This window comes from Mucor mucedo (assembly GCF_025094135.1).
Source record: "Mucor mucedo strain NRRL 3635 chromosome Unknown EV154scaffold_35, whole genome shotgun sequence".
NCBI lineage: Eukaryota > Fungi > Mucoromycota > Mucoromycetes > Mucorales > Mucoraceae > Mucor > Mucor mucedo.
The window spans coordinates 87,625-101,757 of NW_026252319.1; the positions used below are offsets into that span (position 1 = coordinate 87,625).

At 37.3% G+C, this 14,133-nt stretch overlaps 4 protein-coding genes across 4 annotated transcripts; 3 read left to right on the top strand and 1 right to left on the bottom strand.

Moving 5' to 3' along the window:
• The first annotated feature begins 7,705 nt into the window (after window positions 1-7,705).
• On the top strand, window positions 7,706-8,227 carry EV154DRAFT_195997 (uncharacterized protein). Its single transcript, XM_051594310.1, has one exon. It carries the CDS (start codon window positions 7,774-7,776, stop codon window positions 8,122-8,124), a length of 351 nt encoding a protein of 116 aa, XP_051458671.1. The 5' UTR covers window positions 7,706-7,773; the 3' UTR covers window positions 8,125-8,227.
• EV154DRAFT_195998 (protoporphyrinogen oxidase) lies at window positions 8,228-10,110 on the top strand. The gene is made up of 3 exons (XM_051594311.1): window positions 8,228-8,557; window positions 8,625-9,266; window positions 9,337-10,110. The coding sequence occupies exons 1-3, from the start codon at window positions 8,330-8,332 to the stop codon at window positions 10,069-10,071; spliced, it is 1,605 nt and encodes a 534-aa protein (XP_051458672.1). The 5' UTR covers window positions 8,228-8,329; the 3' UTR covers window positions 10,072-10,110.
• On the bottom strand, window positions 10,022-11,253 carry EV154DRAFT_505347 (uncharacterized protein). Its single transcript, XM_051601160.1, has 3 exons — window positions 11,218-11,253; window positions 10,757-11,093; window positions 10,022-10,679 (listed from the first exon to the last, which is right to left on the bottom strand). The coding sequence occupies exons 1-3, from the start codon at window positions 11,229-11,231 to the stop codon at window positions 10,149-10,151; spliced, it is 882 nt and encodes a 293-aa protein (XP_051458673.1). The 5' UTR covers window positions 11,232-11,253; the 3' UTR covers window positions 10,022-10,148.
• A 129-nt stretch (window positions 11,254-11,382) lies between these two features.
• EV154DRAFT_505348 (uncharacterized protein) lies at window positions 11,383-13,925 on the top strand. The gene is made up of 5 exons (XM_051601161.1): window positions 11,383-11,580; window positions 11,646-11,781; window positions 11,846-11,952; window positions 12,008-13,594; window positions 13,652-13,925. Exons 1-5 carry the CDS (start codon window positions 11,416-11,418, stop codon window positions 13,874-13,876), a joined length of 2,220 nt encoding a protein of 739 aa, XP_051458674.1. The 5' UTR covers window positions 11,383-11,415; the 3' UTR covers window positions 13,877-13,925.
• The last annotated feature ends 208 nt before the right edge of the window (window positions 13,926-14,133 follow it).

Sequence of the window (14,133 nt, forward strand, 5' to 3'; positions counted from 1 at the left end):
AAGGTGTTATAAATGTTATTTCGAATGTTACGAGATACTTGCTTTTTCTTTTCTTTCTTTTACAGAATACGTTTCGATTCTGGTTTATGGTACTTTTGATGTGCTGATTAGGGTAAACGGTTTTAAAGTGGAAGCAGTAAATACAAACCTGATTTCGTGGTCTTCGTCTCAAACACAGCCAAACACGCTATGACATAGGGTACCGGAAACCTAGCCTTCCTCCAACTCCAACTGTAACGATAATGGAAAGTCAGATACTGTCAAGGGTTGGATGTCAGATAGGTTAAATCAAGAAGGATTAGAGCCACCTCTTGTTATATGCGGAATACTGTTAAGAATTTGACAACATATTAAAGATGGACTTGCCGTATCCTCATTTTGTTTTCTTCTTTAATATCCTAAAATAAAGTGGTACAGAAGTTTTAACAACGTTTAATCTTTAAAAAAAAATCATCATTGTCATACTCTTGTCTACGTTTACAGCAAATTCATTCAAGCGAATTTATGATTTTAGTATTCATAATTTAGATTTCAGACTTTTACTCAGAATAGATTGTAATTGGAGGAGAAGAGATGATGTAATATGTTATTGAGGTACTACTTTTTGTTATCCGCTAAAATAATAACCGCTAAAAAAAAAAACGGTTGGATGTAGTTCTTTCCGTTTTGAACATCACATAAAATTATCAATCATGAGCCAAACACCTGTCAACATTTTGCCTCGATCTGAAAACGATAAGCCTCAATATTCATTCACACCCTCGAAACCTCAGTGTAGTTTTACTTCCACAGCTGGGAATACCATGTACAAAAAGTACAATCCGACCAGCTGGATACACGATTATGATAAGGATGGAAAATGTTCCAAGGATGTCGTTGTCGAATGGATGCTGGAAGGAAACAATTGGGACTTATATACTGGAAATGTGACTTTGAAACCAGGAGAAGTAATAAACCAATCAGTTATGTCAAGACGATTGCGCCAAGTTCTCATCGACAGAGGTCATGTGCCAAAAAGCGAAAAGAGCATCATAGAAACCATCAGATATTTAAAAAAAACATTCTACGCCACATTTGTCACAGTCAACTCACCTGGTTTTGGGGTCAATCCTGAAGTTGATGGTGATAAAACCATTAGAGGTAAACAAACTAAACTATCAGTTACCACTTATTGTTAAATTAAAATTAAACTTTCAGAGAAAATCATCAAATTGTTTAAATGGTACTATGATCTTCTTCCTTTGCTTGGATCCGAACCGCATGATACCAGAGTTGGATCTCAGACAAATGAAAGTTCAATTCCAGAATTAAATGCTGCTGGGCAGCCTCACCATAATGATTTCCAGTTACCAAGCCCTGATGACGATATTGTGGATGCTGATGACACTGCGCCTATTTCTGAACCTGTTTCGACTAAACAAAATCGAGGCGAGAAAAGAAAGGTATCCCAGATTATCTCTGACTACTTTGAGAAGCAGTCAGACTCGTCAGATAATTATGCATTACTTTTAGCAGCTCAGGGACGTCATTTGAAACAGCAAATGATGATAAAGAAACACGAGCATTTGCTGAAGTTGAGACAAGAACTTCGTCGCGAAGATATAGGTGATGAAGATCGCGAAGAAATTAGAATGTTTATTGAGGAGACCAAAAAAGATTGCTGAATTTAAAGATCTTTCAATAAAATTATTTATCCGTTTGAAGGCTTGCTACTGAACGCATTGTATTTTCAATGACTTTCTTTTATAATTCGAAATATCATCTTTCGTTCATTGACTTTATGTGTACCCGACCTTCCTTGTTGGTAGTTTTCTTGGTAATCCTAAGGATTAGCTGGCAGCAAGTACGAGTTCACCTTCCTGATGCATTATAAACTCCTGCAAGCTTTGAAAAGTATCTTTGGGAATTTCATCACGACACCCAACTGCAACATGAGTTTGAAATACCACCAAATTATACTCTCAGCTTTTTCTTTCGTAACTTGTATTGAGCCAGTTTTATAACAAAAAGGTGGTAGCGCAAGAGGTGTTTAAGGCACTTTTAGCTGAGAGATTTATATACAGCGAGCATACATGTAACGTTACACCAAGAAGAGTTTTATCAGTGATTTAAAATTAAATTTATCAGTGGTGTCAAAGTTATTTTACGAAAACAGACAAAGCATCATGCCAAAGTAGATGCAGATGTGTAGACACTGATATATGTAGCGATTTTGGTTTTCATACCAACTATGCGCTATTCAAAAACCGTTATATTGATCCGTAGCAGTTTTCTCGACTGTCATTCCAATGCACGGTTGTTTTTTGGTGTACCCTCTGTGGTGTTTTGGGATAATAAAAATTCAGACAGAAAGGAAATAAAACAAAAGTAGGAATACTTTGAGACTGTTGATATGTTTTATTTAGTTAAAAGAGAATTAGGGATTATCAAGGTCAAAGAATAAAGGATATATATAAGATGTCTGAATTTAAATTATAAAATTATTGCATAATGGAAGTACACTATTTTAGTACAGTGTCTTCTTGCACTATTTTAGTTAAAGACGTGTAGAGACTAAAGAAGTGTATTTTCTTTATCAAGTATGGATGCTGAGATATTTATATTTTAGTGTAGAATGTATGATGTAAGTGTATCTGATGTTATTTTTATGATGATGATTTTATTAGAAGTAAGCCAGATCATCACATTATCCCCACCCAGGTATTGACTAATACCGGTAAATTTATTTGTAAGATCGTTTGCTCCTTTTATTGTAAGAGTCACTACAATCTGTATTCAATTCTACCGATCTTTTTCTTGTTACTGGTTCATAATTGGGACTGATGTTTTGGTTTTTTACTGTTTTCAATGTTTTCTTATTTGCTTTGTTAATTGCTGTGATACTTTCAGGGATTTCACCTATTCTTCTCCAATATTCAGTGATAAATTTTGGATCAGTGAAGTTATCAGCAGGTTCCCATGTATCATGCGAATCATCATAGTTTAACCATCTGCATCTATACAAGTATTGATTTTCAGGATCTTTCTTATGTCCAATGATTGCCTCCACTTCATAGAAAATGTCATCTTCAGGAACAATGTCAGCAGATGTTACTTTTAATAGTGATGGAGGATAATTTCTGGGTTCTATAAAACCTTTTTCATTTTTAAGCACATATGTACCAGCAGCTGTTTTTCTGACCACTTTATAAAATCCTTTATAATGAGGATCAAGTTTATTTTGTTTGTCAGTTATTAAAATCATTACTGTTGATCCTGCTGGTATGTCGATCATTTTGTGGCTTTTATCAAACATGGCTTTTTGTTTATCAGTGACGCGTTTGACTTGTTCGTATACAGCAGGGTAGACCACTTCAGTCATAAATTTTATTTTATTTTGTAATTCCTTATTAATTTTATCTGAAGTTGGTTTATCCTTTTCTTTGCTAAAATCTTCAAAGTCATTAGGGTTTCTACCAAACATTAAGGAAAATGGTGTGCTTTTTGTACGAACATTATATTTACTATTAAGGAACAATTGGGTAGGTGCAACCTTCATGTCCCATTCCGCGACATTGCCATTTATTTGCTTTTTTATAGTTTTGACGGCAGATTGTACAGCTCTTTCACTTGCTCCATTTCCCCTAGGATGATATTGTGAAATTAAAGCATGGTTGAATCCCAAGTTTTCTTTTATGCTGTTTACAAGGCTATTAATAAACTCGGACCCATGATCACTTTGAAGTTTACGCATTGGTCCGAAAGTGCAAATGACATCAAGGATTTCAGAAGCCACACTTATAGCAGATTTATCAGGTATAGCTCTTAGTATGTAAAATTTGGTGGCTATATCAATCATAACTAATAAATAATGGTTTCCCCTTATAGAAGTTGTAAACGGACCTGCTAAGTCAATACCCCAGCTGTCACCAGGAAGAGTAGCTAAGACAGGTCTTAATGGGTTATATCCTTTTTGTATGATGTTATGGCGTTGACATGGAATACACGCTTGTATTAATTCATTTGCATCTTTCTTTAAATTTAGCCAGTATATACCGTTTCTTTTTAATGCTTGTAACATCGCTTCAACACCAAAGTGTCCTTTACTATGTTCATGTGACAGTAGTTTCATACGTTCTTCTTGTGTTGGAGGTGTAAAGTATTCACCACTATCAATTTTTGGCAGTTCTTCTTGTATTTTACGTGCAACTCTACTTCTCATGATGGATTTATCCCCACCCAGTTCGTTTGACATTTCGTAATCAGTTTCAAATAAGCGAGATAATGCGTCCGGGAGGATGTTGGCAATACCAGGCAAATGAACGATTTTAAAGTCATATTGTAGAATGGTGTCCATCCATGAGATCATCATGAGGTTAGCAACGCGTTGAGTGTGGAGATAAGTTAAAGCTTTATGGTCCGTATACAAGGTAAATGTAGAGCCGTAAACGTATTTATGGAAGCGTTTTAAAGAGAAAACTAGAGCCAGTAATTCTCGTTTTGTGGCAGAATATTTTCGTTCACTTTTAGACAAGCTTTTTGCAATAAAAGATATGTACTTTATTTTACCATCAATTTCTTGATACAATACAGATCCAATTCCGGTGAGGGATGCATCACAACTTATAGAGAAGGGAGCATTCATGTCAGGATATGAGAGAACAGTATCATTTAGGAGAGCTTTTTAAGATTGTCAAAAGCTTGTTGATGTTTATCAGTCCATAAATTGTCAAGTGATTTTTCATGGCGCAATGGATCAAGGGGAGTCATGATAGTAGATACATTCGGAATCAAAGTTCGAAAGTAATTGATCAATCCACAATAGCGCATAATATCTTTGCCATTTTTAGGTTGGGGAAATTCTAAAACATTGGCTAGCTTACGACGATCCATACTGATACCTTTGGGAGAGATATGGAAACCAAGTAGATAAATCTCACTTTGGAAAAATCTACATTTATCAGGATTAATTTGAGGTTTACATCAGTTAGACGTTGAATGACTTGTTTTAGATGTTGTTTATGTTCTTCAACTGTTTGACTTGCACACACAATATCATCCACAAAGAATCGGACAAATGTTAACCCGTCTAGAGCAATGCTCATGGTTCTTTGAAATTGAGAACTGACATGCTTAATACCAAATACAGTACCGATGGGTTGATATTGGACACCTCGCCATGTGAAGCTTAATTTATGTGCGTCTTTTGGATTTAATTTTAAAGAATTAAATGCGGATTTTAAGTCTAATGTTGAATATATAGTGGCACCTTTTAAATCTTCGAACAAATCACTAATTATAGGTAAGGGCATTCGGTCAATTGTTTTTAAAAGACTATTGATATGTCTCGGATCATGACAGACTCTGTACCCTTTTATTTCACCTTTAGCATCAGTTTTCTTGACCACAGTTAAGGGTGTGTTCCATTCTGTATTGGCAGGTGCTTTCTTAATAATACCATTATCCAACCATTCCTTTATTTGTTCATCGACAACTTCCATCATTTTTAAGGGAACAGGATATGGTTTCTTATAGGCTGTCACATTTGGAGGAGTGTCTAGTGATACAACACTTTCTGGAATAGTACAGAATGATCCTTTTGCAATATTCTGATTGGCAGTAATGTATGGTTGTATATAATCCATCGCTGATTTAAATTCATCAGGTTCACATGCAGGACAATTTTCTAATAGTTTGTTCTCTGCTTCAATGGATTCAAGGAGTTCACTGGTGTTATTATAACGTCTTTCTGATTCAATCATTTGCCCAATAGAATCATGATCGTCAAAGTTCACAGGTAAACCATAAATGCCTAAACCCAAGGACGCCATATAGTCAGTGCCAATGCTGATATGATATATATCTTCATCAGTATCGGTTAAATTCATAACTTCAAAAGTGCGTTCGATGGTCTTATTATTACAAGTAATGCTTAGTGTGCATGTTCCAATTCTTTTAATATAACTCTCTTTATCAAATGCCCTTATATAATATTCATATTTATTTGTTTTTGTAATTAGATCTTTATGTATATGTTTGATAAAATTTATATTGATTTTATGAGTTAAACAAAAATTATAGTCCACAGAACTAATGGAGGCACCAGTATCCAATAGTGAATACGTTCTAATAGAGTTATTTATAAGAATGGGAAAGATGATATCATTAGTTTTCTTATTCTTAAAATCCCTTGTTACGGTGTCCTTTTTAGGGTAAGACTTACATGCAAGGGATAAGGCCAGCAACCTTTTTTCATTCTCATCTTCGTCATCGGAATTAAGTTTGTCCTGGGTGTTGTGACCATGGTTTCTTTTTGCCATTCTAGAAATTCTTTGTTTCTTCCTTTGTAGAAATTCTTCACAACGATGACCGCGATACCAAGGCTTATTACAAAATTTACAGTTGTTTATAGTGGAGGGCGCCTTATTAGACTCGTAAGAATCTTTACTGACTGTACCCTGATAATTGGAGCGACGTTTTAAAGAACGTTCATTGTCCTTATTTTCACCAGAGCTATCCATGAGGTAGATGTCGGAATCGTTGGTTGCAGCAATAACAATACCAATTATGGATTCGACATTGTCCGGAAGTTGGGTACCATAACGCGAAGAGAGAGCAACCGAAGACTGTTTTCTCACAGTTTCCAACAGGGAACACCAGAACGAAAGAACCAAAGGAAGACCATCCTCAAGACCTGCTTGTCTTCTCAGTTTTTGAAACTTCGCCGCGTATTCACGAACAGGTTCACCAACGGATTGCTTTAGCTTCCAGACCTTCACCATCATCAGAAACTTTCGGTATGGAGTGTCAAAATGATCCATTAGCTTGTTTTCAGCTTGACTCCAGTTCAATTTCTTGTTTTTCAGGGCTTCGACAAACCAGGATCGATCTTCTTTATTCATTGCCATGGGCAAAAGTCTCTCCCAGCTTTCATCCAAGGACAGACCATGAGCTTCAAGTACCGTTTTGAACTGCATGCAAAAATCGTAGACAGAGTCAAAGACTTCTGCATTCTTTCTCCAGATGACCGTGTCAGTTCTCAGTTGAAGGAAAGGAAGAGTGTCTGGCACAAAAGTATCATTCTTGGACGGTTCTGGTTTGTTCACCGAGAGAAAAACTTTATACGCATCACGAGTGGTAACAAGTTCAATTTCAACCTCCTTGTAAGCGGTTAATGCATCCTTGGTAACATCCGACGTAGCATTCTCATTCTTGCATGTAATCCAGTGAGCGTAGGCAGCATTATACGTTGTTGGACCAACTTAAGATTTTCCTTGGCTGAGTGCAGAAGTTTCTTGCTGTCAATATGCTCAGTTGCATATTTAGACTTCATAGTGTCATGGTGGAGATTTTGAGGACCTTCCTCCATGACTACATCTTCATCTTGCAGGACAACAGGGTCAATTTCGGGAACCGAGAGAGGAGAGGAACCGGGAAGAGATGGAGTGGGTGTAGAGTTGTTATCAGACATGTTCAACAAAATTCAAAGTAAAAAATGTGGTGTTTTGGGATAATAAAAATTCAGACAGAAAGGAAATAAAACAAAAGTAGGAATACTTTGAGACTGTTGATATGTTTTATTTAGTTAAAAGAGAATTAGGGATTATCAAGGTCAAAGAATAAAGGATATATATAAGATGTCTGAATTTAAATTATAAAATTATTGCATAATGGAAGTACACTATTTTAGTACAGTGTCTTCTTGCACTATTTTAGTTAAAGACGTGTAGAGACTAAAGAAGTGTATTTTCTTTATCAAGTATGGATGCTGAGATATTTATATTTTAGTGTAGAATGTATGATGTAAGTGTATCTGATGTTATTTTTATGATGATGATTTTATTAGAAGTAAGCCAGATCATCACACCCTCCAAACATTTACCGAATACTGAGGAAGTGCTAGTGCTATTAACATCAGTAGTTTTGGAAGATCTGGACAGGGTAAAGTTCTCCATCACCGGTAACAAGGTTCTCAGTAACCTAAAGATCAATGGTCTTGCTCCTGAGGTTCCCTGGGATCTTTACCATATTATCAAGAATGCCGTCTCCATCCGAGTAATAAGCATTTGGAACGCAACTAACAGAAAGAATAAGGATTCCAAGTATTGTTTAATTCAGAGGAATATAGATAGGATATGGATATAACACCTATTACCTCTCCTTAATCCCGTAGCATTTATGTCCTAAGTGGTATGGATGAGCACATTGTCTTTCACGAAGTTAAAGGTTTAAATGTGACAATTGATTGTTACACAAATTGCGCATGGCTCGTGTTCAATTTTTATCTTGCAAAAACAGGTGACTATTTTTGCCTCTCTTCTCTTACATAACTTTTTTTTTTAGAAATACTATGTCTCAGAGTGTAGCTATTGTAGGAGGAGGTATCTCTGGGTTATCAGCTGCTTATTATTTAGCTCGGTTAGCACCCACGAGTACTAAAATTACCTTGATTGAAGGCAAGGAACGAGTCGGCGGTTGGATAAAAAGTCAACGTGCCACTACGCCTTCCATTCTGTTTGAAGGTGGAGCTCGTACATTGCGACCTAAAGGCGAAACAGGAACGATCCTATTGGAAATGGTAGTACACTTTTTTCTCTTCTTCTCATAAAATAAACAACAGTGATATTGACTCTATTGTTAAATAGATTCAGCATTTAAAACTGCATGACGAGTTGGTATGCGTACCTCAAACAGACGCGTCTGCGCAGCACCGATATATATATTACAATAATGAAATAAATACACTTCCGAGCAACCTCTCTTCTGCCGTTTTCAATAAACCACCGGTAATGAAATCGGTGCTATTGGCTGGACTTTTAGAACCGTTTCGAAAGAGCCGTTTTGCAAAGGATGGTACAGCCAAAGATGGAAAAGAGGATGAATCCGTGTATGATTTTATGCGACGTAGGTTCAATGAAGATACAGCGTTGAATTTGATGGGAGCATTGACGCACGGTATTTATGCTGGAGATATCAAGACACTTTCTGTGCAATCGACATTTCGTATGCTGTATGAAGCAGAAAAGAATTACGGCAGTGTGGTGGTGGGTATGATGAAGGGAGCAGGCAATACTTCGAGTATGCGAGAACGCGGGATGGCTGTGCGTGCTCGAGCCCATGATCCAGACTGGTTTAGCAAGATGGAAAAGATGAATCTGATTGGCTTTAAAAAGGGGATGGAAAGCTTACCACAGACATTATTGGGTTATTTAAAAGAGTGTAACAATGTAAAGATTGTCACGCAAGATCCTGTGCAATCCATTACTCAGCTGGACAATGAAAGCAAGGTAAAAAAAATATATATTTTATAATAGTGTTACTACGTAATCTAATCTTGGTTAAATAAATTTAAAATAGATTAAAACACGTGGCGGTGAGGAGTTGTATGCAGACCATGTTATCTCCACGATTCCTTCTTTTAGTCTGGATAGACTGATAGAAGGTAAACTACCACACCTTTCACATAACCCAAGTTGTGATGTAGCGGTAGTGAATCTTGCTTATGATGGGAATACCCGATTAGCCCAAGACGGCTTTGGATTCCTTACACCGCATCGTGACACAAACGGGGCCAAAATACCTGTACCGGGCACTTTAGGTGTCATTTTTGACTCAAACGTACTCAAGGAAGAAGAAGCACGGGTGACTGTAATGATGGGAGGTGCAGACTGGAAGGATGCGTTCAAGGTGGGTATTGATCAAGTGACGGAAAAGGAAGCGTATGAGAAAGCCAAGACGGTGATGAGCGCCTTTTTAAATATACAAAATGAGCCTAAAGCATGGATGGTCCATTTACAGAAACAATGTATACCACAGTACTTGGTGGGACATCAAAGCCGTATGAGACAACTTCATCAGGCATTGACAGAGGTATATGGGCATCGATTGAGTGTTACCGGTGCCAGTTACATGGGTGTCAGTGTTCCCGATTGTATCAAAAATAGTCGTATGCTGGTGGAAGAATTACTTGTCTCGGGCGCTTTAGGTTCTCAAGAAAAGATCGTGACAGGTCTTGGTAAAACAATGACGGATGATTTGAAAGATAGTAGAAGATTAAGTAAAGGAAACTCCAGTGTCATTATGATGGCGTAACATTTTTTTATTTTTATTTTTTTATTTATTTTTTCTTTTACATGGGAGAATGAAAATTTTTTTTTTAATAAAAAGTTTTAAGATTGTTCTTGTTTAACATTTTGTCTCTGTACAGTAGGAGAGTTGTTGGTATTTTGTTGTTGTTGGGGTTGTTGAGGCTGTTGTTGCTGTTGTTGTTGTTGATTGTTAGCCCAATAACCTTGAGGGTTGCCAGGATAAGGTTGTCCTTGTCCCTGATAAAATGGTTGTTGGCCATATTGTTGTTGTTGAGGGGGATAAGGTTGGGTTGGTTGAGGTAAGTTACCTTGGAAACCAACGGGATATCTTTGTTGGTTATAAGGTGGCATTGCCATCTGTTGTTGTTGCTGTTGTTGTTGTTGCTGTTGTTGTTGCTGCTGTTGTTGTTGCTGTTGTTGCTGTTGATGCTGTTGATGTTGTTGTTGATGTTGTTGAGTGTAGTTATTAGGAGGAGCAACAGTGGGAAGAGGAGGAGGAGGAGGGGCAATATTGGAAGGTCTAATCATGGTAGGAGAAGGCTTTAATAATGGACTTGTAGTTGTTGATGTGGATTGAGGCGATAAGTGATCATCCAATTTAGTCTCCGGTATCTATAAATGGAGTTCATCATTATGCGAAACGCGTACTCTCTCTTACACTCTTTTTAATTAGGAAAAAGACTACTTACATCTTGAACGGTGGGATCAGGTGTGTTTAAGCATGTTTGAATGAGATTTTTACCTTCTGGCTTGGTGACGATAGGTTGTAATTTAGTGGTGGTAAAAGTGTAAACAAGACCCGTTTCGGAGACGACTAACAATAAAACCTGCGTACCCGTCAAGGTTGATAACTCATAAGCCTTCTTCATGATACCCGCCTTACGCTTAGAAAAGGTGATATGTCTTCTGTTCTTGTCTTCAATATATTCAATCTTTATCTTTCTTCTACCGTTTCTCTTCACTGGTTTAACTTCGGAATCGTCAGAATCATCTGGATCGACTAATCCTTCATTTTGTCTCTTTTGTCTGTTAATAAAAAGTAAATAGAAAAGAAGGTTAATTTAAACAAACGCGCCTTCATTTGGTTTAAAAAAGGAAGGCCTGTCTATTTTGTCTATTTTGGAATTTTTTTTTTTTTTTTTTTTTTTACCCAACTGGCAACATGTGTGTTTGAATAATCAAAAAGGGAGAGAGGGGAGAAACAAAAACAAAGAAATAACCCTTTTTAGCAAAAAAAAAAATAAAACCTGTGGCTTGTTCCTTCTTTTTTTAAAGCTGCGCCTCAGCACAAACACATTTTATAAAAAAAAACATTCAACGCCTTACGCTTTTCCACATATACACAAAAATGACAGACTTGTCAAACGAAATTAACTTGATAACTTCTCGTCTCACCACCAAATTACAGACATTAGAAGCAGACTGTCAACGTTGGACTGATTACAAAACAGACTATGACGCTTTAGAAACACAGTTGAAAACTTTACCCGATACCACCTCTCGTAGCGCCATGGTACAGTGTATACACTAGTATGACAACATGAGAGAGTCTAATGGCTCATTATAAAAAAAAAACAGATTCCTTTAGGAAAATTGGCGTTTATGCCCGGTAAATTAATACACACCAACGAAATACTTGTCTTGTTGGGCGACCAGTATTATGCCGAACGCTCTGCAAAGCAAGCCATTGACATTCTTGGACGTCGTAGAGAAGGTAAATAAGCATATCAAAAGCATGTAGAAAATATCTCACCTCCTTTTCTTTGATTTGACCACAGTTGTACACGAAAACCTTCGACTTGCTGAAGCACAATTAAACAGTTTCAAGCAAAAGACGGGTCCAATTATTGACGCGGGTGTACTTCCTGCCACTTCTGACCCACAAGTAAGAATAAAAAAAAATTCATGCACAGCATTTAAAGATACTTATATATGCTTAGTTGAACGAAGAAGGTTTACCCATCATGGATATTCGTGAAGAGTTACCTTCCGATTACGACGAAAAGGAGAAAGAAAAGAAGCGATTACAAGCAAAAGCCAAGAAGACACCTTCCACTCCCACGAATCAACTTCCTGAATCTGTGCTTCGTGCTAGACAATTAATGAAGGAAGCCGATGAAAAGATCAAGCAACAAAAAAAGGAAAAGGAAGATGAAGAAGATAAAGCTCTCTTTGAGTTGCTGCGCGATTTGGAAGAGGAAGAGGAAGAAGAAGGTGCAGAGGTGCCTATTGTCACTCCCAGTCAAAAGTCGATTGCACAACAAAGTTTAGAGGAAGAAGAAGACGATAGTTCACTCTCTGATGAAGAAGATGATAGATATGATACCGAAATCGCAGAGAACATGTTTGATCGCTTTGCTGATGATGAGGAATATCCGTTGGATGGTGTCGTAGATCAAGAAGATTTCTCTTGTTACGATGAACCAGAACTTCCTCCTCAAATACCAGCTGCTACTATCGAGGAAATTACAGAGGAAGATGAAATTAATGAGAGAAGCACACCCAAATTAATTACCAAACGTAAAACAAAGCCTGTCGAGCAACAACAGGAATCTGTTAAGGAAGAGACACCTGTCAAAGATGAAGCACCCAAGAAAATGTCTAAATTTAAACTTGCTCAATTAGAAAAGAAGAACAGTGTAGAATCTGTTGTAAAGGAGAATGTCACTGTCGAAAGTAGTAAGCAGGCTGTAGAAAAACCAAAGAAATTTTCGAAATTCAAGCTTTTACGTCAACAACAACAAGAACAACCTAGACCTCAAAAGATTGAATCTCCTGTCGAGACCAAAGTAAAAGAAGTGGTGGTCGATACACCTATTGAAATACCACAAGTAGAAGAAGAATATCATCCCGAAGAATCCATAGAGACGATGATGGTCGAACCCAAAAAACCACAGCATTTACCCGTTGAAAACAATGGTATTCCCAAAGTCATTGCCAAACCCAAAAAAATGTCACGATTTAAACTTGCACGACAAAAGAAAGTAGAGCCAGAAAAAGAAGAAGTAATCACACCTGTCAAAGTGGAACGTGTCAAACCAAAGCGAACTGTAACTTGGGATTCCAATACATCTGTGCGTGATCATGATAATACATTGGCTCCCTCAGTCGTCTCTGAAACGGCGAGTTATTCACAACCCATGAAGAGCGATCAAAAGCGACCTCAACAAAAAGTAAGATCTGCCTCAGATATCTTTCGTGTAGTTCAACGTACACAGGATGAAGCTGTGGATGACTATCCTTCGTTGGATGACGACAGTGAGACCAAAGTGGATTTAAATGAATTAATCAAGGTGGCTCGTGAATCTTCAGAAGCCTTCTGGAGACCCAATGATGGTACAGAGGCCCTTATACCTATGGTCAATGGAGAAGAGGATACTGAGGAAGAGGAAGAAGAAGAACCAGAGGGTATCATTGTCGCTAAAAAGAACAAGTTGGATAATAAGATTATGAAGGGTGCTGTCATGGAAAGAGATATGGTGCCTGTGGATTTCGAAGCTGTAGAAGAAGATATGGACATTCGCGAGGTATATATATGCACATTTAGTACACTCCTCGCTACATACTAACATTATATTTATTAGATCACATCGAGCTATCAACAAATGAGACAAAATATGTTGGCTACAACGGGTGGACTTTCCTTTGCTACAAAGCCTGAATTTGAAGTCTTTGATGAAGAATTACCATTGCCAAAGCAAAAGGGTCAAGAGGAAGAAGAGGAAGTGCAACCAGCTCCTAGAAAAATGTCTAGATTTAAAGCTGCTAGATTAGGCATGCAATTAAATGAGGAAGGCGAGTACGAGTAACTCTTGTATTGTCAATAAAGAATAGCATATATTGTTTACAAAAAAGTCCTTTGTAACTTTTAATATTATTACCCAATAAGCAAGTCAAATATTTTGACTGGGAAGCTATTGTACGCGAAATTTGGATCCAGTCCGAAATTTGGGACCACATAGTGTGCGAGAGCTAAAAGAAAATTAAACCTCTTTTTAACTCCTTTTCAGACATGTCAACTAATAATCTGGGAGGTTTACCCTTACCAGCCACAACACTCTCTGGA